Genomic DNA, 24,168 nt, shown 5'->3' on the forward strand with positions numbered 1-24,168 from the left:
AGCTTAGCAGCTGATGGTGCGAACATTACACTTGTCTACATTATACTTCTATTTGCGGGGTTTTCAATCTTGTTGCTCTGTAAACAAGAGTCCACACGGGTTAACTTAATTGAAGAGCAAACTATGTTAACTTTTGAAATGTATTCAGCCAACTAAAGGTGGAAAGGCTATTTTCTTTCTTCCATAAATATATTAAATCAGGGGTGTACAATTTGTTTTTACCGAGGGCCATCCACTAGAGATGAGGTATATTGCCTCACAAGTTCAGTTATAAGTTAGCAAAACTAATCAAATATAGGTCAATTGTGCTTGATACTTGATAATGCCTTAAGAAAAAAACAGCCATCACAGCTCTCCATAGAGTTTTATTTATTCTGTTGGCAGCTCATCCTTCAAAACATGTGAAGCCACAGATTGCTTATAATAAGGGGAAATATGAAGGGTCTATTTCAAGGTGGTTATGTAAATAAGTTGTTGGGCCTTTTTTCTTATCAACTAAGATTTGTTAGAAAATGTTTCCAACTTTAATTGAGTGAATTTATTTGAAAAGTGGTCTTATTAACACATGAATATTACTGTGTAATATATTTTTAAATATATAAGAAGTACAATATAAGTCAAGCAAAAGTTTAATTTGTGGGCCGTATTACATTGTACTTTTTGAATTTGCTGAGGGCCGATTCAAAATGGTCAGCAGGCTGCATTTGGCCCCCGGGCCGTAGTTTGGACACCCCTGCATTAAATAGTGCAACGTGAAATAGTTGAAACCCTCTTGCCTGGAAAGCAAATGTATTTATTATGTGTCTATGTATTATTTATTTATCTTTTTTTGTTTAAGTGTGACGTCATTTATAGCTTTATTTATGTTTTTTTATGGGATCATATACTCAGTAAAATGATCATGGTTTCTTTTAAACTTAACGGAAAAATTACCAGTCAGCTTATTCATGCAGTCGTTAATCATTTCAAAGGAACCTGTGATCATAAAGCTATCGTTGAGTAAAATTGGACTTGGGACTCTTGAGTAAACACAAACATTTCCAACTTACATAGCTTACAAGTTTGCAGTTTGTGTAGCCCAAGGATATCCTAACATTATAACACCATCTCTTATTATTTAAGCCAATAACTGAAATGGGTTGTATGATGAGATAAGGATTTTTTTATAATGGAATTGGGTGCGCAAAGTTTAAATACTCCTTTATAAATGTATATAACTGTAATTCTGAATGCATCTAGTTTTGCTCTGCACACCAACAGCAGGACATTGTTATGATAACATGTATGTTGTTCTGACATATTGGCCTCTGAATGACTTCTTCTACATCTATTTCATACTTTTAGGACAGTTACAGTTTAGTTTGCCCACGATCAAGTTCCTTTAGTTTTTCCCTTTAGCACTGCACCAACAGCCTTCACTACAGTATGAATCTTAAGTTTTCACATTTACTGAAATACATCGAGATTACTTATAAGAACAACATAAAAGTAATTGGAAAATTGTAAATAATAGTTAGTTATATTAGAAGCCCAGGTTTTGAAGATACTGCTGTGCTTCAAAAGAATAACTACTCCTGGTCTCCAGTTCAGTGTTTTGTGAACCACCACCTTATGTACCCTCAGTTAAGAGCTTCCCCATGACTTAAATCCCAGGAAGTAAATGGTTTTGCTTTCTCATTCAAATTCAGAATCAGGTTTGTATACAGTGACTGTCTCTGTTTGAGTAGCCATTATTTAAAAGGATGAAGCAGGGCCAACAATGCTGCTGGCCAAATGAAGAAGAGGCTCATGAATGAAGCTGTTGTTATGTTAACAACCCCCTGATAGTCCATTCCTACCAGAGGTGATTACAAAATACGATTCAGTATCACAGACATACAGTGCTTAATTTATGTATTCACTAAATGTTATTGAATTTAAACCAAACACTTGATTCTTAAATTGGAGCAGGATGGTCTTGAATCCTATCCTAGTATTGTCTTTTCCTTCTTTTAGAGGCCATGTTGCAGTAAAGTCATTTCCACTCACTAGATTGTAATGGGTGTTCTATCATTATTTAATTCATTATATCCACATTACTGTCTAATTATTTATCAAATCTCTCACATAACAATAATTTTTGCTCCAATGGTTAACCTCATATTTGTAACCAGATATGGTTTTTTTGTATGCATATCACCGGGTGCCACTTTTCTGTTAGTTGTTTTGTCCACACTGTGTACCTTTAATACAGTCTTTAGATTTTTACCCACCAGAGCTGATTATCATGGCATGCAAAAGATTGTATGTATAAAGGTGTGAAAGAGTGATGATAGACGGTCCTGGGAGGAGAAACGCTGGGGGGAAATAAACTTACATAATGTAAAAAATAAAGTTTTTTTGAAGAAAAAAAAATATCTGACATTTTCAATTTGTATTTAATGTAATATTCAATCCAGAAATCAGGGGATAACAAAAACTGGTCCGATTTAGACTTAGAATAATATCTACCAGCTTCTCAATTATGTCATAGTACATACAGTATGTAGCTCTGACATGCTAATTAATGAAGAAAACTAATTTCCTTTGGCTACAAACACCAGTGGCAACTATCAACAATGACAGACAGTGTGGTCCAAACCATAGAGAATTAGTAGAAAAACAATTAAGAAATACAGTATGTGTATTCTATAGCTCCACACTTTGAATGTTATTGGCCTAACTTTTCATTCAGTCTTTCCTTTGGGTCTAATCCATACCACAGAACATCCTGATCCACTGCTGCCAAGGCCATTCGCTCTGTGCTAAATGTTGCTGCCCACTGTCCTGACGGAGAAACGACTATAGCGCCTCCTGCACCATGGACACGTTCTCCCATGTACTGCAGAGACAACTGGGAAGAATCTGCTAGAGATTTAACTGTGAGAAAATATGGAAATCAATGGAAAATGTATATTCAGGTAATCAATGTTTGGTCATGCCCTTTAACAAGTGTGTCCATGTTCCTGCTGTCATTGTCAAAACAAATCAGACCATCTTAAAACTTGCAAACCATTGTCAATGGAAGCCAGAATGTACAGCTAAAATCACATCAAAGTGGGACCTCATAGTAAACAGGACAGTAAGACCGTATTTCATTATTTGAGTCCCACAGTATCTAACTTTTCCTCATTTGCCTTTGGTATAAAATATAGGCTTGTTCTAACTAACTAAACCAACTCTCTAATAAAAAAGCTCATTTAATAACTGCAGCCGTAGTTATAATGACTACGTTTACATCAAATCAAGACCAGATAAAGTCTGACAGGCTTGTCTAATGTATAGAGTTTGAAAGTGTAATACTTCACCTTGTTCAACATGTGAAAGAATGAGTCAGGCCAATGTCACTTTGAGAATAGATTCTCCATGGGCGGTACATGACACTGCACCACTGAGGTTGTCTGCATATCCTCCAGAGCCTAATTTACAAGAAAGAACACGGGAGAAAAAAACATCTAATCTACTTTTATTTTTGCTAGATTTCACACATTGGTGTCCTTAAATACTATAAAAACAAAAAGGTTAGGAGTACAACTGAAATGATAAATGTTTTACAGTGAAAGTGAATGAAGTCATACCAATGATGGGAGAGTCTCCCACTCTGCCAACCATTTTATTTCTGAGGCCTCCAGTTGATGTTGCACACGCCACATTAACATCAGAGTCCACAGCGACAAAAAAAAGATTCAGTCCAAATCTGTAATCGAATCAGTGCATTTCTTACAGTCAGTGGTCTTTACTGTTCCTTCAAAGAAAGACAAAAGCAAGTATTTAAGACAACACTTTTTCCATCACTGCCTGTGCCAGTGACACAGGATTGGCGATGTTCTTCACTGCAGCCACGGCACCACAGGCAAGTGTCCTTCCATCCATGATAATGGAATCAAGCTGCATTTCTCCTTCAGCATTTAGTGCTGCTCCATGCCCTACAATCACAAAACATAACTATAGTCAGCGTGTGAACTGAAGGTCTTTTATCTGCAAAGAAACTAAATGAAATTCAAGAGCAACGGACAGAGAGGGTGTGAGAAAAACAGGCTTTTCCTTCCTTCTTTGGAAACAGAGGCTTTACGCTGCCTGCTACATCCTCTCATATCCACAGGGTGGTGACACAACAGTTTAAAAACAGCACAGTACTGTGAATGACACATTATTGATCAACAGATTGTATTTACTCGTACACATTTGTTTGGTACATAAAACACCTTTTAAAATGTATATTAGTTTTGATTAATTCAACAGCTTTTAAGTTCTGCAATTTAGTTTAGATAAAACGCACAAAATTACTGAAGCACAAAATAAATATACTGTGCTATCAGTTTATCCATAATTTGTCATGCCTGAAAACTGTCCATTTACAGTAAATTGACTTTGTAAAGGTTCTAAGTGAAAAGATTTCAGGATTAAATAGATGTTTTTAATTTTAATTGTCCCCAAAAGGTGACACTCATTGAAGCACACATATTATAATAAATTAATATTAGTATTATATTAGGGTTTAACACGTAAACATAATTTAAAATGCAGATGTGTTTTGGGATCAAAACACATTTGGGATGAATACCAAAGTATAAGGATGAGCCCTTCTATCAGTCAGTAACCTGACCCCTACTGATCATCATCACTGTGATTCTTTATCAGATGAATGTTTGCATCCCCACCAGCAGGTGGAGACGTTGAGCTACACACAAATGTAACTGAATGTTTGTGCATATAATGTGAATGGGAAGCGTCTATAGTCCTATCTACTCCTAGTGCAGACTGCATGGCATAAATGTTTAAATATGGGAATGTGAACTGGTATTTGTGTACAGTATACCTACATTAAACGCACGGTTATCCTCCATAGCCCTCACGGCTGCCTCAACAGCATCCAGAGCACTTCCTCCTCCTTTCAGCACAGACGATCCTTGACGTGCTGCAGCCTTCACTCCATCCACAGAGTCCTTGGCCAGGTCCTCAGGTATGGCCCATGTCCCCCCATGCACCACCACCACCACTGCTGACATCCTCCGGCAGGAGAACACAGTGTTAAAGTATGTTTTATGACATCTTTAATTTTCCTCAGCCTCGGAGGGTTAGTCTAACTTTTTTTTAAATCAAATCGTAAATGAAAAATAATAATTTTAGTTTATTTAAAAATAATAATACCATTGTTTTAAATTTCAAAATGTTCATAGGTTACAGTATTGCATTTCAGACTTATTTTAACTTCTTAACCTTGAGAAAAACCTCACATCTCAAATTCAGGATCATGTCACATCTTCAAAACTCAATTTAAGTAGACCTCGAGTTGTTGTTTCAACCGTTTTTTTTTTCCAAGGCTAAACATTTACTTTGAAACTGGTTTTTTAAAATAATTCAAAGGCTAACATTAAACTTTCCCTGACTCCTAGGACGCTGGTTATGTTCCAGATAAGAGATCAACTCAGTGAAAGCACCGCCTGCTGACCAATCAGGGCTCTATGTGTGGAGTTTAAAGCTATCAAGTCATATTAAAGGATAACATAAATACAGTGTTAACTGCTGTATGCAGGAAAGAGCTAGGTCCGGCAAAAATCACCGACTGTGTGAACATGAAAATTAATAGAATATCACCTCCCATCTTCAGAGAAATCTGACTATTCTTACATTAGCGTTAAGAAAGCTTACTTAAATATCTGCCACAACATTAGTAACCGGATCAAAGTAACATTACGTACAGTTCCCGACACTGTGAGTGCAGACGTCGATGTGTCCCACTATCATTCATATCACATCATCAATCACATCATAACATATCATATATTCCCTTATCTGTGTCAGCTTCTCGAGCCGTATCTGGCCGTGCAACACTTACATTGTCAGATACTGGCAGAAGTATTTTTTTAAACAACACATTAAGTTGATGAAACACTCAAATCAAAATTATTAAAGTCAGATCCACTCGTGTCTTGGACGGTGCAGTGATATCACAAACCTGTTATACGGATTCAACCACCGGGTCATTTTTCTTCTTCTTTTTTCCAGCTGTTCTGTATTCACCTTGTAGCTGCAACTATGTTGCTTTCATCCTGCATCAAGTGTTTAATTCATGGGTGTTTAAAGTTTAACTTCTTCATATGTTTTTTGTCTAACATGATAGTCTACTTTTCATTCCAAACGTTGTACCTTTAATACAGTCTTTCAATGTTTACACAACAGAGCTGAGTATCATGGCATGCAAAACATGTTATGTATAAAAGGTGTGAAAGAGGGTCCTGGAGGAGAAACGCTAATGGGGAGGAATACACTTACCAGCTATCGTATTACTATAGTTTTTTCTGTAGTGCCATTTTACTAGCTATAGTAGCCCTATAATATTGCAATAGTAATACTATGTATCTAGATCTTTGTAGTATTCCTATATTATTTTAAATAGTATAACTATAGTATAGTGTTTCTGTAGTTGTTTTTTGAACACACCACTCCTATAGTAATAGCATGAAATTGTCATAGTGAATGCATATTATTATATAGTGTTTGTAAAAGTATTACTATAGTATTTTTTTTGTTGGTGTTTCCGTATTAAGACTATATTATTTTTAAATAATACTAGTATAATATTTAGTGTTTCTGTAGTTGTTTTTTGAACACACTATAGAACACTCCTATAGTAATATATGATATTGTCATAATGAATGCATATTATTACTATAGTGTTTGTAAAAGTAAGAGTCTAACTCTAGGTAAGTTATACAGAAACAAAACGTTTTTAACAAAGTGAGCACATATATTGTCATAATGTGAGCAAGCTAGGGGTCTAAATAAATATTTTAAGCTTAAATAAATATGTTTTGCCAATGTTTAACAGCTAACTATTGTTTGAGTTTAACTTCCTGGATGACAATTATTTTCCTTTTGGCCGTTCATCTTTTTCATTTTATGTTACAGGGTGTCCGCGTGGTCTTAAAAAGTATTAAAAGTTGATAAATCAATTTAGCGAAAATTAGGGCTATTAAAAAGTATTAAACGGCATTTTCCAAGGTATATGACAACATGAAACACCCTTTAATTTACTGCAACGACATGTCGGGAAACCCCCTCAAGGCGGCCCCATGCATAGGGCGCCGTAAAATTCTGCTTCTTATTTTAAGTTTTGTTGCCTTGCTCCCTCCTGGGGGGAGAGTGTGTTGGGGCGCCACTGATGGTGATGAAAGCTGGTTAGGCCCACAGACTCTAGAATCGCCACTGTCGATGGGGATCAAAGCTGTCCGGTCCCACATGCTAAGTAATAGCCAGAAAGCCGCGGCGTTTAAGTCCCGACTCTCCCGATAGCCAATCCGTGCCTTCCCTGACTGCAAGTCGCTGACAGACACACACCGCTGCAGACTCTCTGCACGGACGAGCAGCGGAGTCCGGCCGATGCTGCTCCTCCAAAGAAAAGACACGCGTTCACTAAGCCGAACTATATCCGGTCACAGTGATCTGCTATTTTAAAGTAAAGTCAACACATATAGACCCTAAATATAGTCTATATTAAGAACGAGAAAAGTGTTAACATATATATCGTTTTTTGTTTTATCTCTTGGGAACAATGCCTAAATCAACTTTCTAATGGTTTCTTTTTCTAATAAACCTTGCATTGGGTTAGTCACACAATTCATTCTCTTGTGCTTTGTTCTATCTGAATATAAGGATAAGGAGTTATCACAAGCTGCTTAGTTGTGCTACCTTACAATCCATACTGTATATAGTAAATGTGAGGTAAAGTGTGTCGCCAATGTAACCGGTTAGAACTCAAAGTGGCGATGAGGTGTTAAAATGTATGGAAAGGGTCTTAAAAAAGGTCTTCAAAGGTATTCAATTTGACTTCAGGATTCTTGCATATACCCTGTGTTAACTTAATGTAGCTTACACTCTTTTCTGTGACCATCATTCTTCAATCGGCATTATATTGATAGCATTAGCAGCTATATGTTTAATGCTATCTAGTGTAGAGCCGATGAATGGGAGTCGGAGGCGATGTGTTCAGTATGGAACTCCACACTTTATTATACATTGATCAAGACAAGGTGAGTACACTTACTGTTACTGCATGTCATGCTAGCCTGAATGACCACAAACCCCGGTACCCTCACTAAAGGGTCTGGGCTGCAACACACACTAAACACACAGTGAATTATGTCCTATAACGTGTCACCACACAAGCCCCCCCCAGAATTCACCCATAAACAAAGTCAGCGTGGCGGGGAGGAACGAAAGGCCGACCCCCACGACTCCTGAGCACGGAAGCCGGAAAAACAACCTCTGCATGGGTGGTATGGTGGTAAGCGGTAGTCCTGTGCAGCTTAACCCCCAAACCACTCGCCACAGCGTTCCAGAGCTCGGACGTGAACCAAAACGACACACCCACGTCGCAATGAAAGCCCGGGCTATGTCAGCGGCTGATGTTGACACGAGAGGGACCGCCTCCGGCCAACGGGTCGTCCTGTCCACCATGGTGAGGAGGTAGGAAAAGCCCTGAGATGAGGGTAATGGACCAACCAGGTCGATGTTGACGTGGTCAAACCTCCTCTCAGGCACCAGGAAACGTTCTAAAGGGGCCTTCGTATGGCGGTGCACTTGTGGCGCGCTGACAAGCCACGCACTCACCAGCCCAAGTCCTTACGTCCTTTTTCAGCCCCCGCCAGACAAACTTCGCGGCCACCAAGCGCACCGAAGGCTTACCGCCGGGGTGAGACAGGCCGTGCACCGATTCAAACACAGAGCGCATCCAGCTGGCGGGAACGACTGGCTGCGACAGGCCCGTGGAGACGTCACACAGGAGAGTAACTTCCGAACACCACGTCCTCCAAGCGCAGCCCCGCGCCCTCCACCTTCAGAGCCTGGATGCCGGGGTCTGTGACCTGGTCCGCCGCCATGCGAGTATAGTCCAGGCCCAGCTGGACGGCTCCGATGACGACTCTGGAGAGGCAATCTGCAACCAGGTTCAACTTACCAGCCACGTGCTTAATGTCTGTGGTGAACTCCGAGATGTAGGAAAGCTGCCGCTGCTGACGCTCCGCCACTTTAGACATGGCGAACGTGAGCGGCTTGTGGTCGACAAATGCCGTAAATTCACGGCCTTCCAGCAAAAAAGTGCCGCACGGCCAACCAAAGTCCAAGGAGCTCTCGATCAAAGGCGCTGTACCTGCGTTCTCTGGGCGTCAGCTGGCGGCTGAAAAAGGCGAGTGGCTGCCAAGCGCCCTCCACCCACTGCTCGTGCACTGCAACAACGCCGTAGTCCGATGCGTCTGTGGTAATGGAGATGGGAGCCGTGGATGATGGGTGCGCCAACAGGGCCGCCTGAGAAATTGAGCTGTGGTGTGAGGAGAACCAGTGGAGAACCGGGCAGCTATCTTGGTGAGTGACCGGCGTTAGCTACAGAATGTTAGCTAACGTCACATCACAACACTGTAAAGTTAGCTATCATATCAGGCTATAACTAAAGTAGCATTGATAATATAGTAACGTTACTGGCAGGACTGTTGATACTGATTGTTGTGGATATTTTAAACTCGTCAACACTGTAAAGATGTACAATGAGAGTAATCAATAATAAACTGGTGAAAGCAGGCAGCGTTGTCTTTTAAGATCTTTATTCGAGGCGCCTCGAAGGTACATGTCTCACAGAGTATAGAGTAGTCTGCAGGAGTGCACACAGGGTATAATGTGTGTGTGTGTTTTATAGAGGACTGATTGCTGTGCAGGAAGTAAAAGATAAGACAACTACAGAAAACTATTATCTTACAATCCTCCCTTAGGGAGGGCCGGATTCTTCAGGTACGACCTTGGCGGGATGCTCCCTTGTGGTTCAACAGGTTGAGTTGCTCCAATACAATTTCTAAGCATAATATAATCATTTGGCTTTACCATATAAAGCAACATAAGAAATTGCCACTACATTCCCCCCTTTTGATCATATTTGATCAATCAAGAAAATAAAACAAATGACAGGATAGACTGATATAACACATCAATGAATACACTCCATCGCTGGTTTAAGTAAACACATCATAAACATATCATGGAAAGTGGCTGTTTTTGTGGAGGACAGACTCCGTATGTAGAAAGCAAAAGAATACTGAAAAGAGGGAATGGCAATTTTACACACAATTTTACAGTTCAGTGTCTGACTCTTCAGTGTCGGAATCAGTGGGGGCTGAATCTGGGTTGGTCGTAACTTTGTCAGTGGTTTGAGGTAGAGCGGTGTATTGTACGAATGCAGAGGAGATCATACTAGAAAAACATTTCTTCATGAGGGGAACTACACAGCATGTACAACAGAGGAGCAAGGCTAAGATGGTGAGGAGTGGCGTGACTATTCTGGCCAGCCAACCTTCCCACCCTCCCGATGTGAGCCAGGACCACCAGTCCCAGCCTATAGGGTCGTAGTCCACATCGTCAGCCTTCATGTCTGCCAGAAGTGCGTTAAGGTGTTGTATGGTGCGAGTCATGTTCTCTGATATGTCTGGAATGTATGTGCAACAAGAGTCTCCAATAACGTGACATAGCCCCCCCCCCCTTGAGGCAAACAGGATATCTAGAGCAAATTGATGTTGTATTAGCATATTTCTAGTTGCTACCATAAACGGATTCAGTGCCTGAAAACCTTGAGTAACTTCGAAAGTGAGGTTTTCCAATCGTGTGTGTATTTTGTCTATATTATGAGCGTTATTCACGGAGCCCCACCAGGGGAACGCCCCGCTGAAACCCTTCTCGCCGTGAGATGTCATTGAAGCCCTCTTAGCCCTATGGTGGTCGGGATGTCTGAATTCTGGATAGTGGTGTGTGGTATGCATCAATGAGTCGAGAACGGTGATTGCTGGAGTCAAATCCACTAAGGTGCACGTGCCCGTCCAAAAGGGTGCTAAGACTTGATACAACTTGTTTCCGCACAGCCACACATAGTCTTGCGGAGTCCCTGCCCCAGCATTGGTAGGCCATGCTAGGAGAAGAGAGGTATGCGTGACATTAGGGAATGCTTGGGACGAATTGATTCTATCGGGAAATCCTTTTACTAGACAGTCTTTGAGATTGAATTTTTCAGCGCCGCATGTGTTTTTTATGATACGAGTACAACCCGTGGTTGTGCCAAGGTGTAAGCCTATGCGGTTTTTCCTTCTACTAATGCAGACACTATGGGTAAGGTTTTCTAGACGGCTGGGGTGAACGCGTGCCACCGGGTCGTACAATTCGAAGGAGTTAGTCATCATCTCGGTGGAGTTTATTGCACGCAGTGTGGCGTTCGCCATGTGCTCACATGGTGCTAGTGTAACTGCCACCTATTACATAGCAGATGTAGCCGTCTGCCCGCCCCAGCTTCCTAGGGTTGGGGCAAGGGAAGTAGTTACACGGGTCTAACTGCAATGTGCTATCTTCCCCTTCTCCCAGAGTAATGTTACCAATCCCTGCTTTGATAAGCCCCTTTGACCATACGGTTCTCCCGGATTCCCCAACGTACCTTTTTGCTACTTTGACTTTGATTAGAGGGTTGTGTACTAACCATGGATACATGAAGTATAGAAATATGGCAAACAAAAAACCCATAAGGAATATGCAAAGGATCCACTCTACTAGTGTCCAGACCCTCCAACAGTTTCTGCATTGCTCACGGTTGCGTTGTCGTCTTTCCAGGTGGGCGTTAGCCAATTCTTGTACGAGGGGTTCCATCTTCAATCACTCGCCAGCGATCAGGCACAAAGTTTATGTTGGTGTCGTCGTCTGCTTCGTGGACGTGTCTAGTCTGACTGAGCCCGTGCCTTCATGACCATGTCAATTAAACCCCACACCATGACGGCACAGACGAGGAACCAGAGGCATATGAAAAAGCACAGCTGGCCGTCGCCCATGAGTCTTGTGTGTGGTACTAGGGTGTATGTGCTGCGTGTGTGGTGCTGGTGGTGACTTGGCACGTCACTTGTCGTCGTCTGTTTCTACTGGACCGGCTAGACTGGGGCGGAGATGACAGCTTTGCAGTGGCTGGCGTGGACCCACGTGGCTCTCTCGGCGACCTTGACCGCTGTCTGGGTGACGAGAAGCACCTGGTAGGGACCTTGCCAACGGCTGGATCTCAAGCTCTTTCTCCGGAAGTCCTTGACCAGCACGAAGTCGCCTGGTTGGATACGGTGGAGTGGACCAGTAGCAGGGGTAGGTAGAGCTGCTGCTACCTGGCGTCTGATATCTGCTAAATTGGATGACAGGTTAACACAATATGACAACATAGCATCCTCACACAAAGTTGTGGAGGGGAGAAGACATCCTGGAGCCTTGATCCCAATCTGTGGAGGAGCTGCAAAAAGGATCTCAAACGGGCTGAGTTGACTCCGTGTTCGTTTCCGCATCCTCATGTACATCAGCACAATGGGCAGGGCTTGTGTCCAGGATAAACCTGTGTCTGCGCAGCATTTTGCTAGCTTGTTTTTGATTGTACCATTCTCTCTTTCCACCGCACTACCACTCTGTGGATGGTAAGCACCATGCTTTCTGATGTCCATGCCAAGGTATTCTCCTATCTGTGCAATGGCCTCATTAGCAAAATGTGAACCATTGTCGCTAGAGATCTTGCTTGGTATCCCCCATCTAGGAATAATTTCCCTTAGTAAAGCTTTAGCCGCAGCATTTGCTGTCTGTGCGTTTACCGGAAATGCTTCAACCCATTTGGACCACATGTCAACCATTACAAGAGAGTGTTTCTTACCCTCGGATGGACTAAGTTCGATGAAATCCAGCATTAGGTAGGTGCTCAAATGGTCTAGTTGGGGGTGGGTGTGCACCTGTTCCTGTAACCTTTACCGGTCTACCAGAATTTTGCGTAATGCAAATTAAGCATGCTTCACAATGCTTTTGAGCTGTTACTGTGAATCCCCTTGTGAACCAATGTTGATTGATAGCCTCTAACATCCCCCCTTTTGACACATGATCCAACCCATGTGTCAATTTAGCAAAATGTGAGAAAAAATGCCTCGGGAGACATGGATTGGAATTTGGACCAACCCAGATGCTGGAGGTGGGGTCAAAGGTAGCACCAGCAGTTTTCCACTGTGCTTTTTCTGTTGGTGGAGCTAACTGCTGCATGGCAGTTAGTGACGACATATTGTCAGTGATGGAGGAAACAGGGATGTTAACAAACGAGTGTGCGTGTGGTGCGAGAGGAATCAGGGCGGCTTCCTTTGCAGCTGAGTCAGCAGCAGCATTTCCTAATGAAACGGGGTCGGTGTTGCTGGTGTGTGCAGCACATTTACATACTGCGACCTCAGACGGGAGCAGAATGGCGTCCAATAAGCCTGCAACTAGGACATGGTTAAGCACTGGCTTACCGTCAGATTTCAGGAATTGTCTACACTTCCAGATAGCCCCAAAATCGTGTACTACCCCGAAGGCATAACGTGAGTCAGTGTAGATAGTTACAGATTTGCCTTTTGCCAAAGTGCAGGCCTCAGTCAGTGCTATGAGCTCTGCTGCTTGTGCTGAGAGGTGGCATGGGAGCGGTCCGGAACAGAGGACAGCAGAATCTGAAACAACAGAGAAACCCACCCGATTAGTGCCCACAGGGTCGCGAGAGGCGGACCCATCAACATACAAAACAAGGTCAGGGTTGGTCAGGGGTACATCTTTTAAGTCAGGTCTGGGAGTACATACAATAAGAAGCTCGGCAACACAGTCGTGTTCGTCACCGTCTTCTGGGAGAGGCATAAGAGATGCTGGGTTCAGAGTGGTACAGCGTTTGACTTCAACATTAGGCATGTCTAACAGGCATGTGTGATACCTAAGATAGTGTGCAGCAGAGAGGTGTGATGTTCTCTGTTCACAGAGGATGAGAGAAACAGCATGTGGAACCAACAGTGTTAAAGGTGCATAACCTACAATGTCACGTGAAGAGTTGAGAGCTTTTTCAGCTGCAGCAACTGCACGGAGACATTTAGGCAGGCCAGCAGCTACAGTGTCCAGCTTGGAGGAAAAATAGGCAACAGGCCTCTGTTTTCCCCCATGATCTTGAAGGAGAACTGAGGTCATACACCCATCGCGTTCATCTACTGCCTGTGTAAAAGGCTTGGTAGGATCAGGCAGACCTAGCGTCGGCGGGGATTGGAGAGCCAGCTTCATGTTAATGAAGGCTTCGTCGGCTTCCGGCGTCCATATAAGGCGATCCGCAGGTTTCAAACCGGTGACATGCGTGATTGTACGGAGTGGCTGTTCGAGCGGAGAATAGTTAGGAATGAATGACCTGCAGTATGAACACATACCCAAAAATGACATCATCTGTCGCTTAGTGACAGGTTTTGGCAGAGCAGCCAATGATGCAATACGCTTATCTGAAAGTGTTTTTCCCTCTCCTGAAATGATGTGACCCAGAAATGTAACTGTCTTTTGCACATACTGAAGTTTAGACAAACTGGCCTTGTGGCCCTCAGCTGCGAGGTGTTGTAACAAGGAGATGGTGTCAGCTTCACACTGTTCTGCTGTGGGTGCGCAAATCATGAGGTCATCAACATATTGTATGAGAGCGGTGCCTTTGGAAACTTGTAGAGAGGCCAAACTTGTACACAATGCTTGGTTGTACACAGTGGGAGATTCGCAGTAGCCTTGACACAAACGTGTGAATGTGTATGGCTTACCCTCATATTCAAATGCGAACCAAAATTGACTGTCTTTGTGTACAGGGACACTGAAAAATGCATTTGAGAGGTCTACAACAGTGAAAAAGGCTGCAGAGGCTGGAACCTGAGAGAGAATGAGATAAGGATTTGGAACGAGCGGCGCACGTGCATGTACGGCTTCATTTACAGCTCGTAAATCCTGCACAAATCTCCATTCGTCAGGAGGTTTGTCCCGGATCTTTTTAACAGGAAACACTGGTGTGCGTACCGGAGAATCATTACATGGAACAATGACCCCTTGTTTAAGCAGAGAGGTAAAAACTGGCCGGATGCCATCAACAGCTTCACGCTTTAATGGGTACTGGGGTTGGTTTGGGCGGTAGGTAGACTTTGGGGTGATAACAATAGGTTCGGCAGAACGGATTAGACCAACATCATATTTGTGAGCTGCCCAGAGTGTCGGAGGCACATCTTTTAGCGCGGCAGGAAGCTCAGAAATATGAGAGTAACCTGAAAACACAGGCTCCCCTGGGCCTGGCACAGGGTTAACAGAATCATCCCCAATCAGAGCCAGAGTACGCAGCGCGTGTACATTACAGTTGACATCGTACTTAAACACATCATGTGACATAGAGTACATGATCTGAGGTGTGTGTGTGGCTGTCCAATCAGTAATTGATTCCCAATCTTTAACGAAAGGACCCAAATCCCTCCATTTATCAGTGGGGCCCCTTGCTAGTGAAATGTGTGGGACCGCCCCTGGGATTTGATACAGCTGGTGTTGTGCAGGTGTGAGTGTGACAGAAATAGCGCTGCGCAGCGAGCTCCAATACATCGTTTTAAGCATGATTTCATCATTCACACATTCCAACAGAAACTGTTCATCATAGTATTTGCATTTATCATCAGAAACACTAGCAGTGCAATGCAAATGAGGAGCTTCCATAAACACAGCCAGTGAGGAGACACGATGAAGGGCCAAACGCAACAGTTTCTGAGAATCAGGAAATGTTGCCAGCCATTGATACATATACAACAATTCTTCGTCAAATGCGAGTATTTGGACCATCATAGGAGATGGTCGTCTGACCTTTAGACCCTCATTTGTAGAAATTAGATCAAGGCCAAACCGGAGGATCAGATCTCTGCCCAATAAATGTATAGGGCAGACAGATGACAGAAGAAAACTGTGTTTTACTGATGTGGTAAATGGATGGCTGGCATCAGGGGCGGAGCTTCCTACAGGCAATATAGGCGGTTGCCTAGAGCGCCACCCAGAGGGGGGCGCCAAAAATTGCAACAAAAAAAAAAAATGTTTTTTTTTTTTTTTTTTGCTTGGCGCAGTTTTGGCGCCCCCCCTCTATATCTGCAACCATTATTCTTACATAAAAAAAAAATTCTAACATAAGGGGAAATGAGCCAAAAATCTAAAACGGTCGGTCGGAGAGCCTCGGCTTTAGGTGTTCACAGTCAGAACATGCTAGAGCGCTGTGCATTGATGGGTATCGGTCAAGTGTTTATCAAATTGAGCGTTGAGGAAAGAAAGACTAACGTTAGAGAACTATGAAGAGGCAAAAGCCATCTGGGGCGCAGTATAAAAACAGAAGAAAAGAAGAAGAAGAGAAACATGCCAAGGTGAAAGGTATGCAATTTTGATTGTATTGTCAACATTAGCGAATGGATCATGTAATCTTGCTAGTTAGCTAAGCCAACGTTAGCTAGCCAGCGTTTGTTATTGCCATTCAGTCGAAACTGTCATAAGGCTATTTTCTTTGTGTCATGAAATAGAAATATTAGTAATAAAAACAATGTTAGTTTTGGTGTAGCGAGCTAGCCAGTGTTGTGGAATGTTAGTTAGTTGGTAACGTTAGCTAACGTTAAGTTTACCTCAGAAAGCACATTGACTATCCGAGTCAAACATTTGCCAAATTCAACCCTGTCATAATGTGCGCTAACGTTAGCTAACTAGCTCAGTGGTTCTCAACTCCAGTCCTGTTGAATGTTTTCGTTCCAACCCAGAACTAACACACCTGATTCAACTGTTCTAATAAGATAGGCATAGCTCTTGATTAGTTGAATCAGACCTGTCAGGCTGTCCTAATGCTTACTAACTAAATAATAGCTACATTTAACAAATGGAAATGATTCAATGTTGATAATACACATTTTGTTATATCATTTTAGATTCACTTTTAAAATATCTGGGACCATCTGCTGCATCAGTTGACAAGGAACCGCCATGCACCTCAGCTGTGCCGGCTTCCTCAGGTGAGTGCAATGTGTCAATAGATGTTCCTGATGATAAATAATTTAATGTGAAATCCAGTCAATATATTTGCTCTTGTGTGTTCTTTCTATATTTATAGACCTAGAACCACATGAAGGAACGTCAGAACAGCAAGCTGCTCATCCTGATGAGATGACCACTGATTCCACCCTGCCACTGACCACTGTGTCTGTTTGTTCTGGTGAGTACAATATGTCAATAGATGTTCCTGATGTGATGATAAATAATTGAATGTAAAAATGACTGTCGTGCCATTTCTAATCCAGCCAATATATTTGCTCTTGTGTGTTCTCTATATATGTATAGGCCCAGAACCACTGCAAGGAACGTCAGAACAGCCTGCTGCATCTCATCCTGATTGCACCACAGATTCCACCCATACACTCTTCTCAGGTGTGTGCCTTATGAATGTAAAGATGTTTAGCTATAAACCTAATTGTCCTCATGCTTTCAAATAATTGCTTTCTGTTTTTATTTACATTTTACTCACTGTCCCAACCTTTTTGGAATTGGGGTTGTGTGTGTGTGTGTGTGTGTGTGTGTGTGTGTGTGTGTGTGTGTGTGTGTGTGTGTGTGTGTGTGTGTGTGTGTGTGTGTGTGTGTGTGTGTGTGTGTGTGTGTGTGTGTGTGTGTGTGTGTGTGTGTGTGTGTGTGTGTGTGTGTGTGTGTGTGTGTGTGTGTGTGTGTGTGTGTGAAGATATTGTGAATATGAGGTGAGAAAATGTGCTTCACATGCCCTCCAGATGCAGCAAAGACAGACGATCCACTACCAACCGATCCTGCTGACTGCCCTTCACATCTCACAGACACAATGAGGACAGAGTTTGTTCGGAGAGGACCATATCAGATAACACCTGATTTCATTTTCCCAAGGAGAGATGATGGGAGAAGTTGCCACCACCAGTACTTCAGCAGGACCTTAGTAAATGGAGAAAGGATCAAAAGAAGTTGGGTGACATATTCAAAAAAGAAGAACAGTCTTTTTTGTTTTTGTTGTCAACTTTTATCTCCAAAACAAATTAATTTAACAAATGCAGGACTGTCGGATTGGAAAAATGCAAGTGCTGCTTTGACCAGCCATGAAAATAGTCCGGAACACCTGAACAATTTGGCGTCATGGAAAGAATTGGCAGTTCGATTAAAACAAGGTACAACAATAGACAAACAAGAGCAGGCCCTCCTTGAGGCAGAGAAGAGTCGGTGGAGAGCAGTGCTGACACGACTGGTTGCTATTGTACAGTCTCTGGCAGGGCGAAATATGGCATTGAGAGGAAAGACAGAAATACTCTCCTTCAAATGGAAACTTTTTGAAAGAGGTTGAGCTTTTGGCGCAGTTTGACCCAGTGATGAAAGACCACATCCACAAGATTAAAAGTCAAACATCCCACCACAGCTACTTGGGCAAAACCATTCAGAATGAGTTGATTGAATGCATCAGTGGAAAGATTCTATCAACAATAGTGCAAGAAATAAAGAAATGCAAGTACTTTTCCCTCATTTTAGATTGCACCCCGGATGTTAGCCACACTGAACAGCTGTCAGTAGTCATCAGAATTGTGACACTGGAAGAAGACCCCCAGATTAAAGAGCACTTCATGGGATTCCTAGTAGCAGAGGAGTCCACTGGTGAAAGTTTGTCCGCCCTGATTTTGAAGAGGCTGGAGGAGTTGCAGATTGCCTTTGATGACTGCAGAGGACAGTCATATGACAACGGCGCAAATATGAGAGGGAAGAACAAGGGAGTACTGGCCAGGCTACTGCAGTTGAACCCAAGAGCTTTGTTTGTGCCTTGTGGGGCACATACACTCAATTTGGTCATTGCTGATGCTGCCAAAAGCTCCAAAGATGCCATATCATTTTTTGGCATTGTGCAGAAGCTATACTGCCTGTTTTCTGCCTCTACACAGAGATGGGCCATCCTCAAGAAACACGTCAACCTTTCACTCAAAATGTGGTCAGAAACCAGATGGGAGAGCAGAGTGAAAGCTGTGGAGCCTCTGCGATATGAAGCCGCAGCTGTGAGAGAGGCACTGCTTGAGGTGAGAAACCAGGCCAAAGACCCAATCATCAGGATTGAAGCCCAGTCTCTGGCAGAAGAAGTGGGGTCATTCCGCTTTTCACTGTGCACAGTGGTCTGGTATGACATGTTAAGTCAAATTCAGCAGGTGAGCAAACTCCTGCATTCCCAAACAATGCAAGTGGATGTAGCAGTAAGTCTACTGAAAAAGACTGAAAAAGCTCTCAAATCCTACAGAGCCACAGGCTTTGTGGCTTCACAAACATCAGCCAAGGACATGTGTGAAGACATGAATGTGGATGCAGTCCTTGTGCAAAAGCGGCTGAAGTCAACAAAGAGGCACTTCTCATATGAGTCTCCTGATGAGCCATTGAGGAATGCCTTGCAAAATCTGGAGGTAACGTTCTTTAACGTGGTGGTAGATGCTGCAGTGTCAGCACAAAAGGAGAGGTTTACCACTCTTGAACATGTGCAAGACAAGTTTGGCATTCTGTACAACTTCCCAGACCTGCCACACCAAGAGCTGATGAAGCAAGCAGAGGCACTTGCACACACCTTCAGCCATGGAGGGCAATCTGATTTGGATGGGAAGGAGCTGGCTCAGGAGTTGGAAAATGTACCTGACTTGCCATCAAAGAGAATGACAACTCTTGAGTTGTTGAAATTCATACATACAAAGCAGCTCACCGAAATATATCCCAACTTGTGTATTGCTCTGCGGATCAGTGCAACGCTACCAGTAACAGTAGCTTCAGCCGAGAGGAGTTTTTCCAAATTAAAACTCTTGAAAACATACCTGAGGTCCACCATGGCTCAAGAACGCCTCAGTGGTCTGGCTGTAATCAGTATTAACCATGAGGTTGGTGGTCAGATTTCATATGATGATGTGATTGATGACTTTGCAGCGAGGAAGGCCAGAAGGATTGCACTGTAAATGGAAACCAGTAGGAGCTAATATGTAGGCCAACCTTGTGTGATGATAGGGAGTGGAATGTAAATAGTTCTTGAGACAAAGTGAATTTGTAATTTTTATGTATTTGTTTGTTTATTTAGCATATTATATTTTGATTATTTGACATGTGTAACATATTTTACAATACATAATTTTCTTTTAAAGCAAATGTGCACGTTATTTTATTGTTTGTTATTGTTATTATTATTATTGTTTGTTAGCTAAGTTGTTTGTTTTAATTCTTTAGTGTGCACTTTACATTTCTTCTTAATTTTCTTTGAAAGCAAATTTGCACATTCTTTTATTGTTTGTTATTGATATTATTATTGTTTGTTAGCTAAGTTGTTTATTTGTTTTAATTCTTTAGTGTGCACTTTACATTTATTCTTAGCTCTTGTTCTTGCTTGTAATAAATAAAGCTGCAGTACTTTACTGTATAACTGTTAAGATGTTTTGATATTTTTTTGGGGGGGGGGGCGCAGTGGTGAAGCTCGCCTAGGGCACCAAATGTGCTAGGTCCGCCCCTGGCTGGCATCACCGTTATCTCTACACTGAATTGGTACAGAAAACTTCTCCTTTACAGTCACACCAGCAGCTCCTATTGAGTGGATAAATCTACCACTAAATTTACAATTTGGCAAATCTGCCAGTTTTACTACAGAATGTGTAGCCCCAGAATCAACCAAAAATGTAACATCAACACCCATGATAGCCAGATGTGTGGGAAATTTCTTAAATGCTGTTTCAGTGTATATTTCAAATATGTACCCTCTTTAACCACAGGCATGTTTTCTAATTTTTCTAATGTATCAATAGCTTGCACGATGTGTGTGTGTGTGGCACTTCCCTGTTTTGATGCTGCAGGCAGAGGTCCCGTCTCACTCGACCGAATTCCCTCCTCTTCCTCCACCTCCTCCCGCGGACGATGTCAGTTTGAAGAATTGTCATTGTTTTGAGCAGATTGAGTGTCTTTCTTTTGGGTGTTCTTCGGACATTCAGCGATAAAGTGACCCATTTCACCGCAGTGGAAACAAGCACCATTATTGCCAGTGTAGTTGCCTCCTCGTCCTCTGCCTTTTCCTCTGAAACCTCCACGGCCTCGTAGGCCTACACCTCCCCTGCCTCTTTGGCCCCCCCTGCCACGGCCGTCTCCTTGGGGTTGGTGTGACCAGGCGGTTGTAACGGCTTGGACCATGGTCAGTTGGGCCTTGTTTTTTCGGTCGCGGCGTTTGTCGTTTTTCTGCCTCTGCTGGATCCCCACCCATGGCACCGGCGTCCAGATGGTTTGGCTCTCGATACGCCAGGGGAGGTGGATGGACCTGAGGGTGGAACGGAAATCCGTGGTCGAGGAGAGGGTCCCTCGTACCTGTAAGAGATGGATACAGAGAAGTGGATGTCTGGTGGAATGGACTGTGTGATTTCGGACAACATTTATTTCCCCTTTTTCCTTCACTTTCATCATCCACCTTTATTTTCTTTATTGCCGAGGCCAACTGCCTCCTTTCACGGCATTCTGCTTCACCCTCCCAGTATTTTAACCACTTTCTGTGACTTTCTATCTTTTCCAACTCTTTTACTTTAATTGTACTCTTCTTTCTCATTCCATCTTCACACTCTTGTAATTTGTCCTTTAGGTCTTTGATTTTTTATTTACTCAAAGATCCTCCCTTTAGAAATCCGAACATTTCCGTCCATATATTTAATTTAGACAGACTGCTTTCACCATATTTTGCTCGCATGACATCTACAATTGGGCCCTCAGGAGGCTCTGCCCCCTTACTTTGCTTTGTCCCCATGGAGAAAGTCTTTAAGTGTTACCAAAACACCCCGTGTTACCAAAACACTATTTTTTCACTCGTCGGTGATGTGATATTTGTTCCTCAGTACAAATCACACAAAAACTGATCGTAAAACCTTTTACGACGGATATACCAAATATCCTACGGATATACCAAATATCCTACTTTTGAGCAACCCGCTTAATAAATGTCATGGAGGTTAATTACGTTTTACTTTTAAACAATTAGAAATTGTACATCTCACCAGATATTTTAGAGGAATTGAGTTCGTTGGATCTCGTGAAGTCAATCAGTTTCACTCAGGCGCTGGTCCTCTCGTCCCGTAACACTTTCTGTCGAGGTAGAGGAGAATCCGAGGATCCCGGCGGCCAACCACCAGCGTACCTGGGTGTCCCCGATGGAGCTTTCACAGATCCCACTTCTGACACCAATTTGTTGTGGATATTTTAAACTTGTCAACACTGTAAAGATGTACAATGAGAGTAATCAATAATAAACTGGTGAAAGCAGGCAGCGTTGTCTTTTAAGATCTTTATTCGAGGCGCCTCGAAGGTACATGTCTCACAGAGTATAGAGTAGTCTGCAGGAGTGCACACAGGGTATAATGTGTGTGTGTGTTTTATAGAGGACTGATTGCTGTGCAGGAAGTAAAAGATAAGACAACTACAGAAAACTATTATCTTACAATCCTCCCTTAGGGAGGGCCGGATTCTTCAGGTACGACCTTGGCGGGATGCTCCCTTGTGGTTCAACAGGTTGAGTTGCTCCAATACAATTTCTAAGCATAATATAATCATTTGGCTTTACCATATAAAGCAACATAAGAAATTGCCACTACATGATCCATAACAGAAACTAATGCGCAAGTATCAGCCGTATCTCGCGTTACCTAATGCAACTCCACACTACGGTGCTGTGTACCGGAGGAGAGACGCGAGATATGGCTGATACTTGACGATCTGGCGGAGAAAGGTTGTGGAGCCTCCGTTGATATGTCGTTGTAAATGGCTTGATGGAAAGCAGGTGTGTAGTCGGGGAGGGTGCACAGCTGATTGCAGCAGGTGAGTGGAGGTTGAGCTGGGAGCCAGGAGTGACAGCCACCACGCACACACAAACAACACAGACAGGGGGAAACAAACAAACACAAAGGAGACGGCTGGAGCATTACAGCCACCACAGCGTTACCTAATGCAACTCCACACTATGTCTTACGGTGCCGTGTACCGGAGGGGAGAGAGAGAGAGAGAGCAGCGAAGGGGGGGGGGAGAGAGAAGTAATACGGTTTACTGGTAAAGCTGTGGAGAGTATGTGCTGCAGGGAGGTGGATGCACAACGCACCCAGGAACGAACGCTAGCTCCGGTCCTTTTTACTGTGGACTCGATGTCCTGACAGGCTGGTATTTGTGCAACCTGCACAAACACAATACTGCACCATGATTACAATGTAAAACTACCGAAAAATAACAGCTCCTTAAAACACAACCGCTCTACTCAACGCAACTCTACTATACCCGCGGTTAGAGAGCGGAGATGTGTCCCCTGTAATATGACGCGTTTGTCGTATGACCTTAAAAAAAAGCCGTTTTTAAGAGCAGAGCTCAAAATTGCTCCTTTCCCTCTGAATTCCTGCCCTTATGTCTCGTAAAACATATCAAATCCTGCATTCACTTTTTTAATTGTAATTTTCAAGCAAGTTTAAGCATAAATGTAGAAAAAATAAAAACCTGCAAGATGCTCTTTAAGCAAAAATGACTGTCTCTGCAGCTTCACAAGCCAGAAGAGACGATCCTGTGCATGAGGAAGGCCTTCAGCTAGAACATGAAGAGTTTGGTAGTCTTGGTGAGTATATTGATTATAACAGCAGTTGACTGGCACTACAGTTTTTCCCAATGTTTCCATTTTTATACTCATCTAGTTAATCATAATAAAGTATTGAGTATTGACTATTTCATGACAAGTGAATGCATATTTGGTATAAGTATCACTTGCTAATATTGCTTTGGATGCATATGATGATTCATAGCATGTTCCTATTATTAGTCGGCATATATTTTTCCAACTCAAAAGTGGTTCAGTATACTACCTTAATATCCATCATACCAGTTTTAGGGTGGCGGCTTAACAGCTGTTTTATTTTTTAGAAACACATCTCCAAGAGTTAAGGGACACCCTAACTGCAGTCCAGGTTCCGGAGGCAACATACGGAACGGTTTCTGCTTGCGCACAAAGGCAGCTTCTCACAGATGTGAGAATGAAAACGGCTAGGCCAATGCTTTTTAATTCAAATATCTCAGCTGAGAGAATAGCCATTCAGAAGTGCCACAGATGCTGTGCAGAAGAAGCGGCTATTAGGTGCCTGGACTGTGTTCCACTGGACATAGAGTTCCTCTGTGCAACCTGTGACATTGAGGCCCATAAGAGGAATATCTTCCATGACAGAGAGGCTGTGTTCAATGGATTTCTGGAGCCCATTCCCCCTACAACTGCTGTGGTGG

The 24,168-nt window shown here is 42.8% G+C and overlaps 1 protein-coding gene and 1 pseudogene across 3 annotated transcripts; one reads left to right on the plus strand and one right to left on the minus strand.

Moving 5' to 3' along the window:
• Positions 1-2,689: 2,689 nt before the first annotated feature.
• LOC307044719 (isoaspartyl peptidase/L-asparaginase-like) lies at positions 2,690-5,027 on the minus strand (annotated as a pseudogene). The gene is made up of 4 exons: positions 4,838-5,027; positions 3,597-3,944; positions 3,327-3,437; positions 2,690-2,898 (listed from the first exon to the last, which is right to left on the minus strand). The product of its transcript is annotated as an isoaspartyl peptidase/L-asparaginase-like (transcript).
• An 11,017-nt stretch (positions 5,028-16,044) lies between these two features.
• Positions 16,045-20,341, plus strand: LOC307045273 (zinc finger MYM-type protein 1-like). 2 transcript variants are annotated; one of them, XM_079690817.1, is made up of 4 exons: positions 16,045-16,886; positions 16,985-17,086; positions 17,212-17,298; positions 17,603-20,341. In XM_079690817.1, the coding sequence occupies exon 4, from the start codon at positions 18,252-18,254 to the stop codon at positions 19,854-19,856; it is 1,605 nt and encodes a 534-aa protein (XP_079546943.1). In that variant the 5' UTR covers positions 16,045-16,886; positions 16,985-17,086; positions 17,212-17,298; positions 17,603-18,251; the 3' UTR covers positions 19,857-20,341. The 2 variants fall into 2 exon arrangements, with proteins under 2 accessions (XP_079546943.1, XP_079546942.1); XM_079690816.1 differs by having other exon boundaries at positions 16,045-17,086; positions 17,649-20,341.
• Positions 20,342-24,168: the final 3,827 nt, after the last annotated feature.

Source organism: Notothenia rossii (genome assembly GCF_949606895.1).
Source record: "Notothenia rossii genome assembly, chromosome: 6".
Taxonomy (NCBI): Eukaryota; Metazoa; Chordata; class Actinopteri; order Perciformes; family Nototheniidae; genus Notothenia; species Notothenia rossii.

Coding starts and splice junctions, on each gene's coding strand:
- LOC307045273 (XM_079690816.1), top strand. CDS start 18,252: ATGAAAGACCACATCCACAAGATTAAAAGTCAAACATCCCACCACAGC.